This window comes from Nelusetta ayraudi, unplaced genomic scaffold (assembly GCF_046127955.1).
Source record: "Nelusetta ayraudi isolate G7.1 ecotype Tasmania unplaced genomic scaffold, CSIRO-AGI_Nayr_v1 ptg000079l, whole genome shotgun sequence".
Lineage (NCBI taxonomy): Eukaryota > Metazoa > Chordata > Actinopteri > Tetraodontiformes > Monacanthidae > Nelusetta > Nelusetta ayraudi.
In genome coordinates this window covers 2,991,020-3,015,537 of record NW_027466129.1, presented here as the reverse complement: position 1 = coordinate 3,015,537, position 24,518 = coordinate 2,991,020, and the positions used below count along the sequence as shown (strand labels likewise).

At 55.6% G+C, this 24,518-nt stretch overlaps 2 protein-coding genes across 7 annotated transcripts; one reads left to right on the top strand and one right to left on the bottom strand.

The window, feature by feature from the left end:
* Positions 1-102: 102 nt before the first annotated feature.
* ovch1 (ovochymase 1) lies at positions 103-3,743 on the top strand. Its single transcript, XM_076043912.1, has 11 exons — positions 103-175; positions 241-424; positions 914-986; positions 1,079-1,268; positions 1,808-1,947; positions 2,026-2,176; positions 2,394-2,640; positions 2,739-2,893; positions 3,165-3,263; positions 3,329-3,465; positions 3,548-3,743. Exons 1-11 carry the CDS (start codon positions 148-150, stop codon positions 3,707-3,709), a joined length of 1,566 nt encoding a protein of 521 aa, XP_075900027.1. The 5' UTR covers positions 103-147; the 3' UTR covers positions 3,710-3,743.
* A 76-nt stretch (positions 3,744-3,819) lies between these two features.
* On the bottom strand, positions 3,820-23,770 carry stab2 (stabilin 2). 6 transcript variants are annotated; one of them, XM_076043957.1, is made up of 68 exons: positions 22,470-23,439; positions 22,217-22,341; positions 21,860-21,978; positions 21,536-21,621; positions 21,283-21,349; positions 21,093-21,188; positions 19,942-20,064; positions 19,661-19,857; positions 19,420-19,547; positions 19,196-19,329; positions 18,976-19,055; positions 18,742-18,891; positions 18,514-18,657; positions 18,360-18,422; positions 17,938-18,054; positions 17,804-17,857; positions 17,623-17,703; positions 17,395-17,547; positions 17,208-17,261; positions 17,027-17,137; positions 16,851-16,937; positions 15,949-16,060; positions 15,666-15,846; positions 15,476-15,569; positions 15,132-15,290; positions 14,921-15,016; positions 14,738-14,830; positions 14,619-14,666; positions 14,398-14,531; positions 14,225-14,327; positions 14,060-14,137; positions 13,894-13,983; positions 13,584-13,823; positions 13,382-13,510; positions 12,986-13,048; positions 12,801-12,899; positions 12,479-12,674; positions 12,316-12,411; positions 11,969-12,020; positions 11,810-11,883; positions 11,562-11,687; positions 11,267-11,340; positions 11,089-11,160; positions 10,889-11,008; positions 10,731-10,775; positions 10,573-10,653; positions 10,336-10,491; positions 10,111-10,242; positions 9,913-9,972; positions 9,663-9,839; positions 9,125-9,214; positions 8,890-9,036; positions 8,402-8,461; positions 8,201-8,324; positions 7,802-7,951; positions 7,614-7,718; positions 7,259-7,366; positions 6,953-7,146; positions 6,711-6,852; positions 6,488-6,621; positions 6,042-6,207; positions 5,862-5,968; positions 5,667-5,786; positions 4,981-5,127; positions 4,769-4,879; positions 4,559-4,690; positions 4,138-4,230; positions 3,820-4,067 (listed from the first exon to the last, which is right to left on the bottom strand). In XM_076043957.1, exons 1-68 carry the CDS (start codon positions 22,722-22,724, stop codon positions 4,038-4,040), a joined length of 7,764 nt encoding a protein of 2,587 aa, XP_075900072.1. In that variant the 5' UTR covers positions 22,725-23,439; the 3' UTR covers positions 3,820-4,037. The 6 variants fall into 6 exon arrangements, with proteins under 6 accessions (XP_075900072.1, XP_075900070.1, XP_075900073.1 ...); XM_076043955.1 differs by having other exon boundaries at positions 4,559-4,693; positions 22,470-23,438; XM_076043958.1 differs by having other exon boundaries at positions 4,138-4,227; positions 22,470-23,436.
* Between the last annotated feature and the right edge of the window lie 748 nt (positions 23,771-24,518).

The following is a 24,518-nucleotide window of genomic DNA, read 5'->3' as shown; positions in this document are numbered from 1 at the left end:
TCTTATCCTCCTCCTCCGACCACCCGGCTATTGGTGAGGCTGAAACCGGTTCAACCCATCTCCGCTGTGACTCTCACCAGCGTTTTCTGTCTTCCAGAATGGACGACCAATCAGATCCTGCTGCCGCTGAACGTCTCCTCTGGAGAAATGTCCTCCAACCTGTCTGGATTCAGCCGTGAGTGTCCTCCACCTGGTTGTGTGTCATGTGCTGCTGTAGTTCCAGTCACTGTGGTCCCACAGATCTGGCGGGCAAGAGGACCTTCATGCAGCAGCAACAGCAGGAGTGGAGGGTCATTGGAGGTCAGGAGGCCTATCCTAACTCCTGGCCCTGGCAGGTGTCCGTCCAGTTCGCCAACATGCCGGCCTGCGGGGGCGCCATCCTCAACCAGAACTGGGTGCTGTCCGCCACCCACTGCTTCCTCAGGTCAGACGTCAGCTGCTTCTGCGCTCTGCCCAGTAACCTCGGCTCCCGCTCGTGCATGTATCATCCGAACCAGAGTGGTAATATAGCGACGTGGCAATTCCTTTCCAGTGGCCACTCGAGGTACTGCAGCCAAAACCTCATCTGGCCCAAAATGCATTTTTTCCAAGTCCACAATACAAAAATAAAGACTAGTAAAACAGGATGACCTTTGACCTGAAACAAGGTTCATAATAAATCTTTCTATTGCAGATTTCTAAGTCTTTTTATAAGGGCCAGAAAATCCCCAGAAAATAGTTTTGTAATAGATTTTTACATGCTGCATTGTCTCGGCTCATTCTGATTGGCTGATGCATCAGGGGAGTTCCGTAGTCATGATGTGAAGTGCAAATTGCTCCATGTAGCCACATAATACAAAAGCTAAAAACGTTTTTGGCGTCTGTGCTGTGTGAACTATTGGTCCTGCTGAGGCCCCACCTCCTCTGTGTGCAGGTACAACAAAGCCTTCTGGACGATCCTGGCCGGGAAACACGACCTGACGAATCCCGCAGAGGCCTCGCAACAGGTCAGGTGACCCAGGTGACCTCAGCAGGAGCTCCCTACGCCCAGCCTGCTGCTCCTGACCCAGATTCCTGCTGGTCTCCTCCTCCTGTGCAGATTATCAGAGTCTCCAGGATCATCAACCATGACGGCTTCAACTCTCGGACCAAAGAGAACGATGTGTCGCTGCTTAAGCTCAAAAAGCCGCTGACCTTCAACAACTGGGTGCGGCCCATCGACATCTGCGGTGAGGCGCTGCCCATCAACAGGAGTTGCACCATCACTGGCTGGGGCACCACCCGAGAGAGTGAGTGAGTGAGTGAGAGTAAAATAGAATAGAATGCCTTTATTTAGATTTGCATAATAACAGCAGCATATATATAAATTCATATATAAGAATTAAACAAAAGTGAATAACTAAAATAAAATTTAAAAAAATATTTAGAGTAAGGCAGAAAAATTGACATCTATATGGACTTATTTCCAATTCATTTATATTACAGTAGCTGCGTTTTCATGCCCCCTGGAATTGCTCAAAACCTAAACATGGCAATAAAAACTGGTCATGGAAACACCTAAACTTGGAAAAACCTCTCAAACATAGCTAAACGGTTTTGACACTCTCATGAGGTGTCTTTTCAGACGTATCGATATAGAGGTATATTGTAAAAGTGGCAGGGAAACACCTTTTTTGGCATTTACACGTTAAACTTCAAGTAAAAATGTCGGATTGTGATTGGACGGAGATGGAGACGGAAAATTTCTTGGAAACTCAACAGAGTGAGTGAGTTGTGGGCCTGGGGTTGACCCGGGCGCTGACCCTACTGCTCCCCCGTGCTCCTCCAGACGGCAATCGAGTCCACAAGCTGCATGAGGTCAACGTCACCGTACTGCCCCACCTTGTCTGCAACAAGCACTACAAAGGCAGGATGCGGCCCTCCATGTTCTGTGCCGGGAAGGTAGCGGGAGGAGCAGACGCCTGCCAGGTACCATCGGGGTGGAGAGAGGAGGGGTTGGTATCGGTGTCCAGGCGGCGAGAAACTGACCTCTGACCTTATGTGCAGGGGGACTCTGGAGGTCCTCTGTCCTGCATGATAGACAGCAGATACCAGCTGGCTGGGCTGGTGAGCTGGGGGGTCGGCTGCGGCCGTGCCAACCGGCCCGGGGTCTACGTCCGGCTGGGCCAGTACTTGGAGTGGATCGCTAAAGTGATTGGTGGGTGGGTGTCTGGGTGGGCGGAGCTTCTGGGAGGTTCTCCTCCAGGAGGAGGTGGTCTGCTGACCATGTGTCTGTCTTTCTGTCTGTCTGTCTGCCTGCGTGTGCCTGTATGTGTGTGTGTAGAGCATGATGGCTTGTACGCAGAATCCGTGGACACTAACGGTAGGTGGGCATGGCTGCGCTCCCCTGGGTTGGGCGTGGCCTGACCTTTGACCCCTGGATGTTGTGGCTGTTACAGAGGCGCCATGTGCCAAGACCGCCGGCAAGGCCGCTGCCCCGTCCCTGGCCACACTGTTCCAGCACATGCCGTCCAAGCACTACCAGGTGGGTGGGGTCAGCAGACCCCACCCCCACTCCTGGCCCTGGCAGGTCAGCCTGCAGGATGACCACGGCCACCACTTCTGCAGTGGCGTGCTGCTCGAGGATCGCTGGGTGCTCACCGCCCGCCACTGCAGAGTCAGGTAGCTGAACTGCTGCAGCGCCACCTGTCTGCTGATGGCGCCGCTTCTTCTTCTTTTTCTTTTTTTTTCCCCTTCTTTTTCTTCTTCTTCTCCTGCAGAGTAAACCAGGACGCTGTGGTCCTGGGAAGGCACCTCGGCTTCCGGTCCTCTAGTGCCATCCCGGTGAAACGGGTCATCCACCTGCCCCTGGAGCCGGACTCGACACTGTTCGCAGACCTGGCGCTGCTCCACCTCCACTCTCCTGCAAGACTCGGTCAGAGCTGCCAGACCCAAATCCACCACCTGCTCATCCACCTTCAATACAACCTAGTCCATCACCTAGTCCACCACCTTCACCACCACGTGGTCCACCACCTTGTCGACCACCTTCACCACTACCTAGTTCACCACTGTCACCACCATCTGTCTTCCACCTTCACCATGATCTGGTCCACTACCTAGTCCACCACCCTTACCACCACCTGAATTTCCACCTTCAACACCACCTGGTCCACCACCACTGACCTCTGACCTACTATCTCCAGGCGATGAGGTGACTCGGGTCTGCATCCCCGATGAAGACGAGGAGCTGAACGACAGCTGGTCCTGCGTCACCACTGGTTGGGGAGTTGTTAAGGCAGCAGGTGAGCAAAGCTACATCAGGTGCAGGTGGGCTGAGACTCGCTGATTGACCTGCTGTTTCCTGCAGAGCCGCTGGACCCGAAGCAGCTGCACCAAGTGGGCCTGAGCCTGGTCAACAACACTGCCTGCAGGGTGCAGTGGGAGCCCGGCCTCGTCCAGGAGTCCCACATCTGCTCCCACGCCGCAGGCTCCTCCTCCTGCCTGGTAGGCCCTGTTCCTCAACCCACTGTGCTCTCCAGAGCCCGCTCTCACTCTGCCCTCATGTGACCTCCTGTTGATTTGGCAGGGTGACCCCGCAGCGCCGCTCTTCTGCCGGAAGAACGGTGCCTACCTCCTGTTTGGGATTCTATCATTTGGCAGCAACAGCTGTGGAGAGGACAAACCGGCCGTTTTCACCAAAGTGTCTGACTTTGAATCCTCGATCAGCAATGAGATGAGAGCCCCCTGAAAATCAATCTAATAAACCTGAGCATGATGGAAGCATCTCTTGGAAGGTTCTTTGTAATCATTCATATCAATTTTATATCAGATTTCAGGTCAGATAAACATGAAGACTGAAACTTTTCATCCTTTATTGGAAAAATCACAAACTGAGGAAGGAAACTTTGTGATCAGCTCTTCTCCTGCACTCAGCAAAAACACCAGACATGGATTTTGAAAAAAACAAACAAGCGTGAGACTGGTGGGACCCTGAGAGTTTCGCGGCCGGTGGGACATGGAAGAGGAGGAGGTTCCTGGTCTTAGCTGAGGTAGACATATCTGTCTGGGGCTGCAGCTCAGCCCTTCACCACCGGGGGGCAGTCGTCCTGCAGACACACAGCTGCTGTCAGTAGGAGGCAGAGCCACGGTCACATGCAGGGGTGTCAGCCGACTCACCATGACGTCTCCAGGACTATCCTCGTACACTGGGTTACTGATGCTGCGGCTGTACGCAGTGGGCGGAGCCTCGTCCTCACCGCCATCCTCCTGCTGGCAGACAGGAGAGCTGTGCTAACGATGCTAACCAAGGTTGATCACATAACGAGGAAAATCTGAACACATGAAACTGGAAACCTTAATCAAATACTGCAATAAACATTTTAAAATGTCTGAATGAATTTCCTGTGTGGCACCAGGAAGTCATGTGACTACAGTGACTCTCACAAGGTGACTGAATCAATGACTGAATCAGAGTGAATCTGAGTTCAGACTGACAGCTGGCACGGTGACCACAAAAAATAATTGAAACAAGCTCTGCCCCCTTGGGTCAGCGAGGGCTGCTGTGGATCCAGGAAGTGATGAAACGGGTTCAAGTGACCTTAAAGTAGTGGAAGTGGAAGGGCTTGGCGTTGCGGGAGTGGAAGCGGTATCCCACGTAGATGGCTCCGCCCAGCAGGACCAGCAGCAGCACCACACCTACGCCCATGCCCGTCTGATGGGCCACATGCATCTGCTGAACAAATCACAGAGGAGCATGAACGCCGTCACTTTCCTCCTGGTCAGACCATCCCCTGATGACATCACTCACGTGGGCAGCAGGGGGCGGGGCCTCCAGCGGCCCCTCGAGGGCGTGGATGAGGCCGTTGGCAGTCAGGATGTCGGCGTCGGTGACAAAGCGGTCGTTGATGTAGCAGGATGACTGAGGAGAGGGAACACAGTCATGACATCATCAGGGACGTGGCCAACCAGCCGTCAGCAGCAGACTGCCGCCACTGGACAAGTTCCGTCGTGCGGACTGACCAGAGTGGACGGGTCGAGGAGGTCGGCAACCCCTCGGATCCTCAGAGTGCCCACGCTGGTTCTGATCCAACTGCCGTTCTTCAGCTGGCCAACAGGAAGCTCCTGACCGTCCAGCAGGTGGAGCTCAATGTCCCGCGCAGACAGAGTCTGGAGAGAAACACACGCTGCTACATCGCCCCCTACTGTCACTCTATAGTCACTACACAGGGGCTTCGCCATGTTGTCGTGGTGTCCGAATCCTGAGTGAACGTCAGTACTCACCATATAGTCCACTCAATGTATCCCACAATGCATCACAACAAGTAGTGTGCAACCGATGCTCACTAGCCCGGCTATTTGTCCCATCATGCATTGCGATCACACTGACCTATAGTTCGAAAAAGCTTAAATTTTTTTAATGTGGGAGGACGCTTAGTATATTATAAGCTTGTCATGAGAATGCTTACATATGTAAATTTATTTATTTTATTACTAATATAATTATTACCACCTGCCGAGAGGGACCTATTTAATAATGCAACTGCGATTAAATCATTAACGTCACCAAGAGTTTTGCCCATTGTGTTGCTATGTAGTGGCTACATAGAACTTCCTGTAGAGGGACGAGGGAAACGGTGGGAGATTTGGGACACAGCCACCGTCAGGACCTGCTGGAGGACCAGTCTGGGGGGGGGTGCTGGACTCACCTGGTTCTCAGGCAGGCCGCTGTTGTCAGGGACCAGCAGGGTGGACCGGACCTCCAGGTTCCCCAGACGCTCCACAAAGCGCCTCCCTGCCTCGGAAGCTGCGGAGTAGTTGAGGATTTGCTGCGGAGAGACGAGACGCTGGAGAAGATCCAGACAAGAGCAGAGCTCGGTGCTCTGCAGGGGGTCCAGACTCACCGTTAGGAAGTTGGAGAAGGTGGGTGTGGCCTGGAGGACCTGCAGCAAGTTCCCCGTGCAGCTGAAACCGTCGCCCACGTAGCCGGGCCGACACTCGCACTTGACCTCTGAAAGCAGCAGAGAGACATGAAGGTCACAGTCAGCAGCAGCAGCAGGTCCCCTTCCTGTCCCGCCTCTCACCCTTCATCTGGTAGCAGAAGACGTCCCACAGCTCACTCAGGTTCTTCCTGCTGCCATAGTCCACGATGCCCACGTGTCCAAAGCCACACTGAGAGTTGACGTAGGTGGTGGGGTAGCCAACCCTGGCCTGGGCCAACCAGCCCGCAGAACACAGGTGCATCCCGCCCTAGGACAAGCAGGACCAGGTCACAGGAAGGAAACCAGCAGTGGAAACCAGGGCTTGGAACCAGCAGCCAGAACCAGGACCAGGAACCAGGAACCAGGACCTGGAACAAGCAGCAGGAACCAGGACCTGAACCAGGACATGGAACTAGGACCTAGAACCAGCAGCAGGAACCAGGACCTGGAACTAGGACCTAGAACCCGCAGCAGAATACAAGACCTGGAACCAGCAGCAGGAACCAGGACCTGGAAGCAGGTCACTGGTTACTGATGCCTTCACTGACCTGCTGAGCGTAGGACAGCTGTGTGTAGGTGGCCAGACTTGCTCCCTCAGCTTCACACCAGCGCTGAGCTGCACTGAAGTTCAACTTGTACTGGCCCTCAGGTGAGCGCAGGTGAAACACACCCAGCCTCGCATCTACACACACACACACACACACACACACACACAAGGTGAGGGTCCCTCCCCAGACTGCTGGTCCCACCCTAGAGGTCAGCTGATTTGACCTTGGGCGTGCAGATCAGTGCAGGCAGCATCTGGGTGGCAACGTCCGTTGTCCTGGAGGCAGCGGCTGATTGGCTGCTGGCGGCGCTCACAGCTGATCCCATCTCCAATGAACTGCTCCTTACAGGTGCACCTCCTCTTCCCCTGACACGAACACACACACACAAATGTAGTCTCTCACACACACACACACACACACACACACACTCAGCTGGATGCTGAGGCTGGATGACTCGGCCCTCACCGGCGCTGTCATGGTGCAGGTGGCATGCTCGTGGCAGCCGCCATTGACCCCAGAGGAGCAGGGGTCGACAGCCAGGCACAGGAAGCCGTCTCCATGGTGACCCTGGGGGCAGGTGCACCTCACCTGGTCGCCCTGCTGGGAGCAGGAGGCTCCTGCAGCACAGCCTCCGTTGTTCACCTGACACAGGTCCATCACTGCGGGCCACACCCACACAGCCCTGCCCTGTCAGCTGGACCCACTTCCTGTTGCTCATACACCCCATTTCCTGTCGCTAACACACCCACTTCCTGTGGCAGCTCTTTCTACCTGTGCAGGTGAGACCGTCTCCTTGGTAAGCTGGCCGACAGACGCAGGTGTTGTTCTCCTGGCAGACGGCCGTTTGGGGGCAGGCGGGGGCACACGTAGGGACCACCGCTGGAACACACACACACACACACACACACACACACCGCTGACTGACACAGTTCACCTTGACAGAATAATGGTCACATGACCCCTTGTGGTCACGTGATCCCAGACGGGTCACATGACCCCCTGACAGGTCAAATGGCCCCAGAGTCACATGACCCCAGACAGGTCACATGATCCCCAGCGGTCATATGACCACAGACAGGTCACGCGACCCCCCCAGCAGTCACACGACTTCAGACAGGTGACTCACCCAGTGGGGTCTGGCAGTGCTCGCCCGTCCAGCCCGCCTCGCAGAAACAGGCGCCAGTCCCTTGGCGGCCGCTGTCACATGACCCGTGTTGGGAGCAGTTACAGGCTGGAAATGGACCAATAGAGAGTGAGGTCCTGATGGTGGCGGCGATGCCGCTGCAATGGAGACACTGTGTCATTGCCGTTCACCTCTGCAGGTGGCGCCGTAGAACCCAGGGCTGCACAACTCGCAGGCCACGCCCCCGAAGCCGGCATTGCAGGCGCAGGTGCCGTTTCCCAGGTGACCATCGTCACATCGGCCACGGTGACTGCAGGGGGCGGCGACGCCACCGGGACACACTGAGGAGGGCCAGGACATCATTCATAGCACGTGTGTGTGTGCGTGCGTGTATGTGTGTGTGTATGTCAGTAGTAAACCCAAAACAAGGAACTTTCACCAAAACTCCTAGTGGTCACTAGTTTAAGTGCATTGGCCACAGATTTAGTCCCCTGAGCCTTTGTTTTTGTGCAGGGCTGCGTGCATGTGTGCATGTGTTTGTGTGCGTGTGTGTGTGTGTGTGAGACGCCGTGCCGACCATGTGACCTCACCCAGGCAGTCGCGGCCATAGAAGCCGGGGCAGCAGATGGGCTCCCAGAACGAGGCAGAGCAAACGCTGCGACAACCGGTGTTGTGTTTGATCAAGACGGAGGGAAGGTCGCACCGCTGCACCTCCTGGAGAGAGAAGGGCGTGGTCACCGAGGGCCGTGGTCATGGGAGGGGTCGTGGTCACAGGGAGGTGAAATACTGACCTTGCGCTTGGTGTTGGACGGGCAGCGGGTAGCGGCGGAGGTGCAGAGGCCACAGCTCATCTACCACCGAAGAAGAGGAGGAGGAGAAAGAAGATTTTTTGATTTTTGAAAAAGAAGAAGAAGAAAAAGATGATGAAAAGAGAGAAAAAGAAGAAAAAAGGAAGACAAAATGAAGAAGAAAAGGAAGGAGGAGAAAAAGAACAAGAGAAAGAAGAAGAAAAGGAAGAAGAGGTAGAAGAAAAGGAAAAAGAGCAGGAAAAAGAACAAGAAAAAGAAGAAAAGGAGGAAGAACAAGGAGAAGAAAAGGAAGAAGAAAAAGAAGAGGAAGAAGAAAAGGAAGAAGAAGAAAAGGAAGAAGAGGTAGAAGAAAAGGAAAAAGAGCCAGAAAAAGAAGAAAAGGAGTAAGAAGAAAAGGAAGAAGAAGAAGAAGAAGGAGGAAGACATGACAGGAGCCAATCTGGGACCAGCAGCAGGTGACGGGCAGCTACCGGGAGGAGGAGGGTCCTCTCGTGGTCGCAGCGCCCCCCCAGGCTGGGAGGAGTCAGCAGGCAGTCGATCCCGTAGGCTACGCCCCCGTTGAACAGCAGGTGTCTCTGGACGATGCGACACGCCCCCTCGCCCACCAGGATCTCCCCCTGACCAACCAGAGAAAGCAGGGGTGGGTGAGCAGTGAGGAGGGGGGGAGGTCCTCCGCGCCACCGCCAGAGGGAACATGTCACTCACCATCTGGTCCCGCCCACCGCAGCGGAAGGACAGCGAGGAGCCCTGAAGAGTCCTGGCCGAGTCCAGGTAGACCAGACCTTCAGCAAACACCTGGAGGTGGGGGAGAGGAGGTGAGAGAGGGCATCGTCAGGGGGGGAGGGGAGGGCCTGTTTGTCCACCGGCCAATCACCAGCCCCGCTTGATTGACATCTCTTCACATCAAGAAGTGGAAAACACTGCAGCAATAAAATCCCATTGGGCCCAAAAAGTATTTTCCCCATTAAACCGCAATACAAAAGTAAAGGCCTGTAAAACGGCTGACAGGACGACCTTTGACCTGAAAGGCTGTTCATAATAAATACATTTTTCAGTTCTGTGTCTCGGTTCCACCTGATTGGCTGTTGCCTCCTGATGTATCATGGGAGTTCCAGCGGCAAGATGGGAAGCACTACATGCTATATGGCACCCTCTGATGCACTACATTAGATATATGCACTACTTTGAAATGAATGGCGGGCCTGCCATATTGGAGTGTGAGGGTCCGGGCTGGTGGCCCCACCTTCTGGCCAGGCAGGACGTGGTACTTGAGGTACTCCACCAGCTGGGGGCGCTGGTCCCGGTGCAGCAGGAAGTCCCTTTGCTCTTTGGGCAGAGCCGCCATGGCGCCATCTGTGGGCAGGAGGAGGGTAAACGGTCGGTAGACGTCCCCGTCCAGCAGCTGGGCCACGCCGGAGCTCTGCAGGAGCACACACAGGCCATAAGCAGGGCTGCGTTCTGATTGGACCAACCAGTCAGCTGACCTGTCTCACCTCCAGGAGGCTGTAGAAGTCTCCGTAGCCATGACGCCGGGCCAGGACACTCAGGTTCCGCTGCGGAAGCACACAGACGCACACACAGATGCACAAAGACACACACAAACAGACACACACATAAAGACACGTACAGACACACAACTTGGAACCGGGTGGGACAGAAACCACTTTCAGCAGAATGGGCGGGACACTCACGGCTATGCCCAGCTCGCTGCTGCCCCCGGAGGCCTCTGGAGGGAGGAGCACCCGGTCGATCTCGTGCAAGATGCCGTTGACGCTGAGGTCGTCGCTGAAGGTCACCTTGGCCCCGCCCACGAAGATGCTGCCCTGAAAACGCCCAGTGGCATCATCATCCCGTTAGCGGCTGCTAGCTCAGCTTAGCCTCGCCGTGGCTGTCACACCGCCCTCTGACTGGCTCACCTGGCTGGTGCTGGTGGTGAGGACACGGCCCGACAGAGCCGTCAGATTGCGAGGCGTGCTGAGGTCGGAGGGCAGCAGGGTGTGACACATGACGATGTGGCTGCGCATGACAGCCGCAAACTCCGCCCTCTGGTCGCCTGACTTGACGACCTTGATCTGCACACATCAAGGGCACAGTCAGTTCCAGAGGTGGCAGTGCCACCACATGGCAAACGGGCAGAACTGCAGCTTACTCACCTTAACCTGTTTTTGCGGGCGGAGGGCCGTGGGAGCAAAGACGGTGAACGGGCCACGGCCTTTCAGAGAGACCTCCACAAACTGTAACAACAGAGTGAGGGTTACTTTGTTTACACCAGCAGGGGGTGCCACACTTGCTCACTGACTCACTGACTCACCATCAGACCCAAGTAGAAGTCCTTCAGCTTCCTCTTCAGCAGCTCCTGCAGCGAGAGAGAGAGTCTGTGTGTCTGTGTGTGTGTGTGTGTGTGTGTGTGTGTGTGTCTGTGTGTGTGTCTGTGTGTGTGTGTGTGTGTGTGCGCACGCACGCACTCACCTTCTCCACTGTCCCTTTACAGGTGAAGCCGTCTCCGATGTAGTCACTGTTGCAGCTGCAGCTCCGAACACCTGGACTGATCATGTGACACTTGGCCCAGGGGTGGCAGCCTCCATTCTTCTGCATACACACACGCACACGCACAGTGACCCATTGATGGCACACAGGGCAAATCCTTGTGGCAGGAAGGTCACACTGACCTTCACACAGAGGTTGACCACGCTGCAGCGCTGTCCGTCTCCAGAGAAGCCGTCTTGGCAGATGCAGGAACTCTGTGGGCGTCGCCCAGAACAGTCATCAGACCAATCCCAGATCGGGTCAGACGGTCACATGATTGTGCTGGGTACGGGGGGGTCGGGGATTTGTGGGGGTCATTACTTTGTTTGGTCCCGTGTGGACGCACTCTGCGTTGGCATGGCAACCTCCGTTTCCCTCCAGACACGGGTTGATTTCTGCAGGGGAAAAACTGACCTGAAGCAACTGAAGGCAACGTTTGAGGCTCCTGAAGGAACCAATCGACCTCCGTCAAAACTGGGAGGAGGAAACTGGGAGGAGGAAACCGGGAGGAGGAAACTGGGAGGAGGAAACCGGGAGGAGGACACTGGGAGAATGAAAGTGGGAGGAGGAGAACACTGGGAGGAGGACACTGGGAGGAGGGTGGTGTGAGACGTACCAACACACACCAGGCCGTCACCGTGGTAACCGCTCCCACACACACACTCCCTCCTGCCGGGCTGAGTCCTCTTACACACGGCTAGCTCGCTGCAGCCGCCGTTAGCCTGCTGACACGCATCCACAGCTGCACACACACACACACACACACACACACACACACACCACACACACACACACACACAAACACACACACTCCATCAGCTCTGATTCTCTTGTTGTTGTTGTTGTTGTTGTCGTTGTTGTGACCTTGACAGGAAGTTCCGTTTCCCTGGAACCCGGCGGCGCAGAGGCACTGTGGGCCGGACGGTCGGATCACGCAGCTGTCGGATCAGAACCAGCAGCTCAGTGTGTGTGTGAGTCCAGCACCGTCCAGCAGGGGACGCCTCAGCCAGCGGCCAGACTTACTTTGCACTGGTGTGACACTTGACAGAGGCACACAGGTCGTCGGACTCGATTTCTGGAAGACGAGACAAGGACAGAGGTCACAGAGGTCACATGACCCAAGTGCATGAGTCTGGCACGCGTGTGTATTTGTGCGTGTATGTGTGTGCGAGCCTGTGTGTGTGCATGTGTGTGTGTGCGCGCACGTGCATCCGTGTGTGTGCATGAGTGTGTGTTTATGTGCGTACATGGGTGCGTGTGTGCGTGCATGTGTGTGTGCGTGCACGCATGTGTGTGTGTGTGTGTGTGTGTGTGTGTGTGTGTGTGTGTGTGTTTGCATGTTGTGTGTGTGTTTGCGTGTGTGCTCCTACTCTGGTCACAGAGGACTCCTCGCCATCCCAGGTGACACTCGCAGGTTCCGTCTCCGTCGACGCCGTCCCGGCAGCGGCCGTGTTGACAGCGGCACTCTGCAGGGACACAACAGGTCAGCAGGGGACGCCGTTCACACGACAGGTGATCACATGATAGTGGTACCCTGGTCACAGTGGACGCCATAGCGGCCGTCTTGGCAGGTCTCGCAGGCCGTCCCGTTGAAGCCCGGCTCGCAGAGACATGTCCCAGTGCCCTGCACCCCGTCCTGGCAGCGCCCGTTCCCGGAGCAGCTCCGGCCCCCCACACCAGGACACGGCTCACAGTGACGGCCAAAGAAGCCGGAGCAGCAGCGCCGCTCCTGCAGACAGACAGACAGGGAGACAGATAGACAGACAGACAGGCAGACGGACACTTTTAGTCAGACAGACAGGTGGGCGGGGCCCAGCATCAGGTTGGCCATGCATGATGCAGGACTCAGACGCACCACATCCTCCTGCAGGCAGAGGGCTCTGCAGCCGCGGGTCAGCCGCCGCTCCCCTTCAAACATCTGCGGGAAGACGCACGCCGACTTCTTCATCGACAGCTGCGCACAAACAGGAAGTGAGCTCAGGTCACATGGTACGGACCGCACATCATTTGGTGTGTTTGAGAAGCGACGGGAAAACTCACATCCACCACAGTGTTGTTGGGACACACTTGCCCCTGTGGGTGTAGACAGTCCAAACAGCTTCCCTGGAGAGGAGACAGTCAGTCAGACCATTGTCTCACTGTAGTTACTCTGACTGTAGTATGACAGTCTTACCGTAGTTTCTATGACAGTAGACAGTCTAACTTTAGTTAGTGCAACTATCAGTAGTCTGACTGTAGATAGCGCAACTGTCGTTCGGTCCGGCTGTAGTCAGTCTAACTAGTGCAACTATAGTTAGTCTAACTGTCTGACAGTGGTCAGTCTGAATATGGTTATAGCGACTGTGTGACTGAGTGTGACTGTAGTTGATGTGGCTGTAATTGGTTCCACTGCAGTATGCAGATCTGCTCTCATGACCGTTGTTGTTGTGACATCACCTGGACTTTGATGGTGTGTTTCTGGTCGCAGCGGTTCCTGATGATGCTGAGGACGGACGACAGGCCGTGAATCACACCGTTTCCACTCAGGATGTTGGAGGAGTTGATCTGGGCGTCGTTGACAAACAGCTGGAAGACAGACAGTGGTTACTGATTGGCTCCTGGGTTATTGGCCGGCGGTGGGGCGGGGCGGGGAGGGAACCTTTCCGTTTCGCAGGTAGAAGCCCAGCTGGAATGAGAATCCCAGCAGCGTCTCCTTGTGTCCTCCAGGCTGAAGGTCCGTCTGCAGCAGGCGCTCCGACGCCACTACGTGGTACCGCAGGGTATCGCCATCCAGCGCCGCCGCACCTGTCCTCTTCAGGAAGGCCTGGACGGCGTCATCAGTCGGAGCGAAGACGGTGAACTCGTCGGCCCGTTCAATCTCCTCTGTCAGGTTCTGATCCTGAGGAGAGAACCAAGGTCATGTGTAGGTCACGTCAGCAGCTCCGGGGGTCACCAGAGGTGCTTCCTACCAGCAGGAACTGTCTGAAGAGTGAGAAGTTGCCTCGGGAAGCCAGAGTCGCCAGCAGGCCTTCGCTCAGCTTCCGATCCGGAACCAGCACCTGGACACAGAGGAACCCTGATGAGACCATACCACAGAGCCCCCTGCTGTCCCTTTCCGCCACCGCCGCCTCTCACCTGGTCAATGATGTGGATCAGCCCATTGGTGGCCGCCACGTCCGACACTGTGATGGTGGCTCCGCCCACAACTGTCAGCTGAGAGAACAAAGAAAGACCATCAAAACCAACAACAAAACCAAACGGGTTCAGCGTCAGGCCCTGCCTCTTCCTCTGAGGTCCCACCTCATTGGCCGTTGAAACAGGAAGTCTCGTCTTCAGCAACGAGGTCAAAGCAGACATGTTGCTGAGGCTGGATGCTGGATGAACTCCTGAGATCATGTGATTTCTGAGGGAACAGAATATGTTCTGCTTCAGAACCTTCAGACTTCAGAAAAGTTCTGAGATCCAGACCAGACCTGAGGAGAGTGGCCAGGTTCCCTGTTGTGGTCCAGAAGCTCCTGTCGTCAGAGGACATCTTGGCCACAGCCTCTGAAGATGGAACCAGCAGTGTGAGGTTCTGCTGGGTCAGGGAGGAGGACAGACCCGAGTCCTGGAACAAAGAAACACTAGCTGATTTCTGGACCTGGACCTGGACCTGGAACTGTACCTCCAGCCCTGCAGAACCGACCAAACTCACTGTGGTCCAGGTGTAGAAGTCAGAGACGGTGGACAGAACCATCAGCTCCTGGGGGTGGAGGCAGAGGAGAGCCTCAGTTGGGGAGTGTTGAAGGTTCTGCTCAGCGGTTCTGGACTCACCTGTGCGATGGTTCCATAACACAGCCGGCCGTCGCCCACGTAGCCGTCGTCGCAGATGCAGGTCCAGCCAGTGACCAGCAGGTGGCAGCTGGCCTGGATACACGGAGGGAGGGGCCGTCAGTGCAGGGCACTCCCCTCACCACTCTCTCACTCACTCTCTCTCTCACTCCCTCTCTCACTCACCAGGTAGTGACAGCCTCCGTCAGCTCCGACACACTGATTGACAGGTTCACAGTCCCGCCCGCTTCCTTTGAACCCGCCTTTACACATGCAGTCGCTCTGTAGGGCGACAGTGAGATGAGAAGGGTGGCCAGCGGGGGGCACTGTTGCTGCTGCTGCTTGTCCTACACCTGCTGCTGCTGCTGCTGCTGCTCCTACACCTGCTGCTACTCACCTGTCCAGGGCCGACGTAGATGCAGGTGGCGTTGGGGTGGCAGCCGCCTCTGTCAGCGTCCAAGCAGCTGTTGATTGGCTGACACTCGCCCCCCTCCTCCCTCCACCCAGATAGACACTGGCAGGTGTGAGACGCAGGGCCCGTCTTCACACACTTGGCCTGATGGGGGCACACGCACAAACACACACATACACACACACACACACACAGGGCAAGGAGGCTTGAGGACAGACTGCAGAGGGACATGCCCCTCCCCTGACAGTCTGGTGGACGATTGGACCAGCCAGAAAAAAAGAGGCGGAGCTGCAACAGTGTGGGGGGGAGGGGTCAGAGGTCATACGTACAGAGGGGCTGCAGCCACCGCGGTGGGGCGGGGCGCAGGGGTCCGACTCCACGCAGGTAATCCCGTCACCCTCGTAGCCGTTTCTGCACACACACCTGCCCACACACACACACACACACACACACACAGTGGAGTGTCTACCCTTCAGCGCCCCCTACTGGTGCCCCCTACTGCAGGCCCACCAGACTCACCTGGCAGCCCCCTGGCTGAGGTCGCAGTCAGCGTGGGCGTGGCAGCGAAGGGCCAGCGGGCCGCATGGCATAGTGCGGCGCTGGCAGTAAATCCCGCTGAAGCCGCGGCGGCAGCTGCCGGGTCTGCAGATGCCGTCCAAGTCGGGCCGGTTGTCGCAGCGGCCGTGGATACAGAGACAGGCTGCGGGAGGACACGGAGGGTCTCATCTCAGTGATGATTTCATAGCGACGGTGGCGCCGGCAGTAGCAGCCAAGGTGGCGGCGCCCTCGGGTGGGCACTCACTTCTGTCACAGCGTGGGCCAAACTTGTTGGGGTCGGAGCAGAAGTGGCAGTGGGTGCCGCTGAAGTTGGGCTCGCACGCGCATGAGCCGTTTCCGTCCATCCCCTCGGAGCACTGCAAACGGAGCAGCAGGCAGCACGCCGTCAGTAAGCGGGGGGCGGGGCCCTGGCTGGTCACATGACCCATCCAAACCCACCACCATCAATCAACTCAATCAACTTTTATTTGTACAGCGCTAAATCACAACCAGTGGCGTCTCAAGGCGCTTTGTACAATCAGAGGAGAAACCAACTGGGCCCTCCAGAGCAACAGGGGGCGACAGTGGTGAGGAAAAACTGCCCTGTGGGACATAGAGCAGATCCAGACTCCAGGGGGCGCTCATGGTGCTTTGACCAGTTGGGGTGAGAAGGATATGCAAAAAATGTAGAGACAGAGGGAAATAGAAGTATCCAGAGTGGCAGACAGGCCAGAGTGAGTTTCAGGGTGAACAACAAAGTTCTCACAATATAGAGGTACATATAAATAATAATATAAATAAATAATTCAAAAATATAGAAATACAGAACACACATAAGTACATGGGATATATCAATATGAAAATGTAGATATATATTAATACATTTTGTTCTGCCGTATACAAAAATCAGTTTAACTGCTGTCCATGTAGAAGCAGGAAGGTGTGTGTGTGTGTGTGTGTGTGTGTGTGTGTGTGTGTGTGTGTGTGTGTGACCTGCGGTGCCTGTGTTTGAAGCTCACAGATGGAGTTGATGCTGCTTTTCCTGGTACTTTGAAGGTGTTGCCCCAGCTTTTTTTAATACTGCTAAATCTGTGTATATATGCGCACGTGACTGTATGTTTGTGTGTCTGTGCACGTGTGTGTGTGTGCATTTGGGCGCAGCCTGACCCGTCCATGACCAGAACAGGGGTTGCGGAAGCCTCCCGGGCAGGCCGTGCAGTCCGGACCGAAGAACCCGGGGCAGCAGGCGGCTGCCTGCACACAGGAAGTGACAACTGTCGCTCAGGACGCTCACAGCTCACAAGAGGGAGTGGGAGAATGGGGCAAAGTGGGTGGGACTTTACCGTCACATTGACGCGGCAGGACTGGGAGCAGCCTCTCACGCCCACACCCACGCTGGGGCCCAATGGGTACCAGGACTGCCTCTTGAAGATGCAGCCAGACATGATGCCGCCCTGAGAGGCAGCCGTGGGTTACTTCACCGCCACCTGACCCCTGACCCCTGACCTACGACCTCAGCCTCACCGTTGGACGTCCCTCGGTGCACTCTGGCACCGCGGAGCAGCTGCCACACTTGCCCTGCCGCACACCAAAGCAATAGTCACAGCCTGGCACCAGGTGGCGCCAGAGGGCAGCCCAACACAGTCTGACCAGCCGATGCTAAATTTAACATGTAGCACACAGCAGCCCACCAAAAAGGTGGAACCCTCACCTGGACGACTTTGCTCTCTGTGCTGTCGCACCTGTGGGGCAGCAAAGGTAAGATTGACGGTGGAGTCAGAACGCCATCCAGGACATAGACACGCCCATTTTTAGCCTCCACGGCCGCTTCCAGCACCGGCACCCCGGACACCCAGATCTGACCCTGAGGAGCAACACCATAAGTTCTTTGGATCTTCTAATTCGCAAAGCTGAGGCCATGGCAAGAGTCACACCTTACCTGCTCTGTCACGTTGACTGTCAGCGCCTGATTGGCCATAGTCAGCAGCTGGGCGCCGGACACGGCGGCGAAGACGTCCAGCTTCAGAGCAGAGAAGCAGAGTTAGGACGAGGAGGAGTTAGGAGGAGGCTGGAGGAGCAGCAGAACATCAGCAGGTCAGGTGGAGGTCGCAACCACCTACCGCTGTGGAGGGAACCACATGGTGCCGGAGCAGCTCCAGCAGCTTCCGGTGTCCCTGGGGGTTAAAGGTCAAAGAGGCTGTGAGGATGAAGATGATTAGGAGGAGGAGGAAAAGAAGATGAAGACGAACGTTACCTCAGAGCTCTTCAGGAACTCCAAGTGATCTTCACTCATCCTGGTGAAGGCCGAGCTGGTAGGAGCAAAGACTGTGATTGGACCAGGAAGGTCCAGGACTGATGCCAGGTCAGAGCTCTGCACACAGGGGGTTGAGTCAGCACACAGTGGGAGGAGTCTGTAGTCAGGGGAAGGAGTCTGTACTTGGGGAAGGAGTTAGCACACAGGGGGCGGAGTCAGCACACAGTGGTAGGAGTCTGTAGTCAGTGGAGGAGTAGGCATAAAGGGGAGGAGTCAGCTCACAGTGGGAGGAGTCTATAGTCAGGGGAGGAGCCAGCTCACAGTGGGAGGAGTCAGAACTCAGCGGGAGGAGTCTGTAGTCAGGAGGAGGAGTCAGCTCACAGTGGGTGGAGCCAGCTCTGGGCTGCACAGGAAGTGCTCACCTGCAATAAGGTCCTGAACTGGTCAAACTTGCTGTATTTTGAGATGATCTTCATCAGGTTCTCCTGAGGAGACACCACAACCACCACCACCACCAGCGTGAGAGCAAAGAAGCTGCAGAGCGGAGATGAGGAGGTGTGGTGGGCATGGCTCCACCTGTGGGCGACCCTCCACGGTGGGGTTCACACTGTCCATCAGCCGGTTGACGATGTGGATCATCCCGTTGGAGGCCAGCAGGTCCGGCCGCAGCACTGTGCCCTTCCTCCTGCTGCCATACACACGGATCTTGCTCATCCGGTCCTGTCGGGAACACAGAGATCGTCAGGGTGAAGGGGTCAGGGGTCAGAGATCAGGGTCAGGGTCTCTGCACGCTATCTCTCCAACCGTGTCCAGCGGTCCCGCCTCTGCTAACTTCCCCGTCAGCGTGTGGAAGACCAGCTTCTCCTTCAGGGCTGCCAGCGGCATCACCCCAGCAACCATGTGCATCTTACACAGGTACTGAGCTTTGGAGGGGTCAGAGGTCAGCGTGCTCACCTGGACAGCACAATACACAGTCACGACAGAGGCGGTGGAGGAGAGGGAAGTGTGTTCTGGAAGGATGGAGGGTGTGGTCCTCACCCGAGTTCCTCTGAAGCCGCTATTGTTCGGGACGAAGATGGTGAAGGGGCCCAAGTTCTGCAGCGGCCACGAGACGGAACCTGTGGGGAGGTGTAGGGGGTCAGGGGTCAGAGAGGGTCAGAGGGGTTTGGAGGCCACCACCCACTGGAGGGAGATTGCCGTGATTGGCCAGAGACTTGTCCGCTGACAGCAGCGGACAAGTTGATCGCAGCAGACGTACTGAAGAGGGAGATGGCGCTGCTGAGCTGACCGCTCCAGTGACCTCCGACCTCGACGTTGAGCTCGTTCAGCCGCTGCACGATGTTGCCGTAGCACACCTGCCCGTTGCCCATGTAGCCGGGGAGACAGGTGCACCTGCAGGGCAGAGGAGGAGGGGGTGGAGTTTAGCCCCAGTGGTGCTGGTGGGGAAGACTGAACAAGTGGAGGAGGTCGGGCCACACCCACCGGACCCGGCCTGGTCCAGCACTGCTGCAGTTGGCGTTCCTGTGGCAGGAAGTGGGCGTGCATGCATCCTCCAGGCTGCAGCCGCCGTCCTGCAGGCCGCGGTAACCAGGAAGACACTCACAGTGGAACTACAAGCAGAGAGCTGGGTCACCATGCTGGCTGCACTGCCTCCTGCTGGCTGCACTGCCTCCTGCTGGCTGTACTGCCTCCTGCTGGCTGCACTGCCCAGCCCGTCACTCACCTTGCCAGGTCCGTCATATATGCAGCGTGCAGATTTGGGGGAGCAGCCGGCCTGATTGGTCTGGCAGGGGTCCACCGCCACGCAGACCCGGCCGTCACCGGTGTAGCCCAGGTGACAGGCGCACATGTGCTGACCCGGTCCAGTGTGGACGCAGGAGGCCTGGGGATGGCAGGGCCGCTGGAGACATGGGTCCTCGGCTGGGGGTGCAAACCGGAAAATTCTGGAGGTCACGACCTTTAGGCAGATTGCGTGTCTCTGAACCTTCGGACCGCTGGACTCACACAGGCACTCGTCTCCGGATGGGCGGAACCCAGGTTGGCACTGGCAGCTGACCCGACCCGTCAGCGGGTCCTCGCTGCAGCCCGAGTTCACAGGGCAGCTGAGAGTCACACAGCCAGGGATCTCTGCATCACACAACAGAACACCAGCAGGGGGAACAGGTGGGACGAGCACAGTAAGCAGGTCAGCTGACAGGTAGTGGATTCAGGTGAATTCAGGTGACAGGAAGTGGCTTCAGGTGACAGGAAGTGCATTTGGGTAACAGGAAGTGGATTCAGGTGGATCGAGTGGATTCAGGCAACAGGACGTGGATTCGGGTGACAGGAAGTAGATTCAGGAACAGGAAGTAGAATCAGGTGAATTCAGGTGACAGGAAGTAGATTCAGGTAAATTCAGGCGACTGGAAATGGATTCAGGAGACAGGAAATGGATTCAGGTGACAGCGGCTGTGTCTCAATTCAGGGTCTGCATCCTTCGAAGGAAACGTCCTCCGTCAGAAGGCAGGTCCTCCGAAGGACCCGGCCGAAAAGGACAAACCCAAACCCGTCTCCTCGGTAATCACATGCGACGGTCTAGCCTTCGGCGTATTTCCTGGTTGCGTCACCGCCATTCCCTACTGCTGGCCAAACCCGGAAGTGACATTTTCATAGCATCAAGCTAACCATTGGTTCGCCATCCAACCATGGCGTTGGATGTTCAAATAAGTAAAAACCCTACGGCAAAAACTACTACTACTGCCAGTAGATGCTGCCAATTCAGCTGACTTCCCAGGATCCCAGGATGCTTAGCAGCAGCACGCAAAGCATCCAGGTATACAGAAGGACGCGAAGGATAGTAGCGGTGCATCCTTTGAATTGGCTAAAAGTAGGGCGCATTTCAAGGGCGCGTTTGGAGCATCCTTCGAATTCTAATGAATTGGGACAATCCTTCGCGCAGTGCTATGATGCAACTGGCCTTCAAATGCATTCTTCGAAGGATGCAGACCATGAATTGAGACACAGCCAGAAAGTGGGTTCAGATGACAGGAAGTGGATTAGGTGACAGGAAGTGGGTTCAGGTGACAGGAGGTGGGTTCAGGTAAATTTAGGTGACAGGAAGTGGATTCAGGTGAGAGGGAGAAGCAGGTGGGTGGCTTTGTGAGCAGCAGACTGACCTTGGTCACAGTTTGGACCTTTAAATCCGGAGAAGCAGGTGCAGTGACCAGAACCTGACAGGCCGGCATCACACACACCATGGACACAGGAGCACTCTGGACCACAACCACAGCAAAACCGCAGCAGACCCACAGCAGAACTTAGAACCAGGCAGGAAGTGATGACTTTTCCACTTAGGAGCAACTTTACCTGAGCCACAGCTGGGTCCAAACTGGCCGGGACCACAGTCCTCGCAGGCTGTTCCTGAGAAACCCACCTTCACATACACACACACACACACACACAATGAATGATGGAGGTCCAATGAGGAACATCTTTGGTGGGCAGAACCACCACCATAGTTCAAGAGATCCAACCAGAGTGTCTAGAGGAACCATGTGAGTATTTAGCCACGCCCCCTGAAGAGCTCCAGTGGCCTTGACTGGAATGTTTTCCACTGTACCTGACAGCTGCAGGTTCCGTTTCCTCCCGGGCCGTCAGAGCAGACTCCTCTGCCGCTGCAGGGCTGGTCGGCCCGGGCCGGACACTCTGGAGTGGAGAGGACGAGAGGCAATAGTCACATGACCTGGTGGCACCTGAGAACCTGGACCATAGTCTCCTCCAGCGTCAGCACTTCTCTGTCCTGCTGACACGCAATCTGCACAGGAAGGAGACCCCACATCCTGCAGGAACATCTGCTTCCTGCTGTGCTGACCCCGGGTCATGTGACCTGTCACCTTTGAAAAACACCAGACCAGACCAGACTGGCAGCGACTTCAGAACTCACCTACACAATCCGGACCCCAGAAGCCCGGACAGCAGGTCTTCACCTCCATCTCCTGGTAGCACTCGAAGGAGCAGCCGGTGGTTCTCAGCGTCAAAGAGGCAGCAGTCTGGGTGTAGTACCTGCACTCAAAGACAGGGGGTGAGACAGGTTGCTCACTGCTGCTCCCAGCACTGAGGTGTTCTCTGACCAGACTGTGATGAACTGCACGTGTGTGTGTGTGCGTGTGTGCGTGTGTGCACGCGTATGTATTTGTGTGTTTCTGTGTGTGTGAGCAAGTGTGCGTGTGTGTTTTTGTGTCTTTGTGTGGGTTTTTGTGTCTTTGTGTGTGTGTGTGTGTGTGTGTGTGTGTGTCCTCACTGGCAGTTCCGGGCCAGGGAGCGTGGTGTCTGACTGTATCCTGCTGGACACGACATCAATATGGTGAATGGGCAGGCGTGACACGCTGAGCGTGTCTTCACAACTGTCCTGTTGGAGCAGAAGTTCTGGCACACACACACACACACACACACACACACACACATACACACGCACACAAACACACACACACCTGCATCACATGATGGATCCACAGTGTCAGGCAGCGTCTGTACGAGCAGTCAGCAGGTCCTACCTGCAGAGGCTCAGCGGTGCTGCTTTTCAGCACCACCAGCAGGAAAAGCAGCAGCTTCACGCAGACCTCCATCATCATCAGCAGCAGCAGCAGCTCCTCTCGGACCTCCAGCACACAGTGGCTCCTCCTGCTCCTTCTCCTCCTGCCGTTGCTGCTGCTGCTGCTGCGGCTGCTCCGCCTTCTCCTGTTGCTCCGCCTTCTCCTGCTCCTCCACCTTTCTGCTGACACACTCAACAGGACAACAGAGACTTTCATGCATCACAGTGAAGACATCTGCACATGTGACATTGGATCAAAGGTACAATGAGGAGCAACCTGATTTCATAGAAGCCTTCAACTTTCAAGATGATCATCTCATTGTCACAATGAGCTCCTGGCCTCCTGCGTCCGTGTGTGTATGTGTGTTTGTGTGTTTGTGTGTGTACGTGAACTGCAGGAAATCCTGAAAGGTCAAGAGATTAGAAGGTTGATTTGTCTTCCTGGAATTCTGCTCAGTCATCTCCCTCTCTCTCTCACGCACACACACACACACACACACACACACACACACACACACACACACACACACACACACAATGTGCTGACTGTGTATCCTGTCGGGTCACAGGATGAGCTTCATTTGTTGAATAAAGTTCCCTTGTTGTTTAAAAAAAAGTCGTCAACCAATTTCTCAACATGTTTGTTAATAGATGAGAATGAAATGGTTCAATGACGTAATAATGTTGAGTCGTGTCGAACACAGCCCACCAGGGGGCAGCAGAGAGGGACATTCTCCATCGGGAAAGCTGCTCAATTTGGTCATTCCTGTTTTCAGGAGAAATACTTTCCGGGATCAGCTGATCCTCTAAACTCCGCCCACCTATCGCAACCTCCGGCTGTCCCCCAGTAGCAGTGCCTCTTCCTGGACGGAGTCCACTGTCAGACAGTTCAACTTTAGGGAGACAGGGGGCAGCAGAACAGCACAGCTGGACTCTCGTGACTGACGACACCCAGGTCTACTGGTCTACTGCCCCCTGTTGGCTGAGGCGTTGCTACCCCCTGCTGGGTAATGCTTGAATGAAATGTTATGAACCTTTCAGAAGTACCGCAGACGACAACGACAACACAATACAAGTCAATAAAAGCCTCCAAGATTGAAGATCCTCTTATCGTCAAATTCAGATAATTGATGATTGAATGTTATTTTGTCACATACGTTTGACACAGTGGTGCAGTGATTAGCACTGCTGCCTCACAACAAGAACTTGTGGGTTCGATTCAGAGCCTGGGACCTTTCTGTGTGGAGTTTACATGTTCTCCGTGTCTGCTGGGTTCTCTCCAGGTTCTCCGTGTGTCTGCTGGGTTCTCTCCATGTTCTCCCTGTGTCTGCTGGGTTCTCCCCAGGTTCTCCGTGTGTCCGCTGGGTTCTCTCCAGGTTCTCCTGTGTCTGCTGGGTTCTCTCCATGTTCTCCCTGTGTCTGCAGGCTTCTGTCCATGTTCTCCGTGTGTCCGCTGGGTTCTCCCTGCTTCTGCTGGGTTCTCTCCATGTTCTTCAAGTTCTCCGTGTGTCTGCTGGGTTTTCTCCAGGTTCTCCTGCTTCCTCCTACAGTCCAAAGTGTGAATGGTTGTTTGACTCTATGGCTGTGTCTCAATTCAGGGTCTGCATCCTTCGAACGAAGCGTCCTCCGTCGGAAGGAAGCATTCTCTGAAGTACCCGGCCGAGAAGGACGAACCAAAACCCGCCTCCCCGGTAACCACTCGGGACGGTCTAGCCTTCGGTGTATTTCCTGCTTGCGTCACTGCCATTCCCTCCTGCTGGTCAACCCTGGAAGTGACGTTTTCATAGCATCAAGCTAACCATTGGTTCGCCATCTAACGATGTTCAAATAAGTAAAAACCCTGCGTTAAAAACTGAATATTTTATGTGAAATTTCAATACTTAAATGTACACGTCGTGTCTTTGCCAGTACATGGCGCTAATTTCAGCTGACTTCCCAGGATCCCAGGATGCTTTGCATGCAAATACAAAGTACAGAAGTACGCGATGGAAGTAGTGGTGTAGCCTTGGGA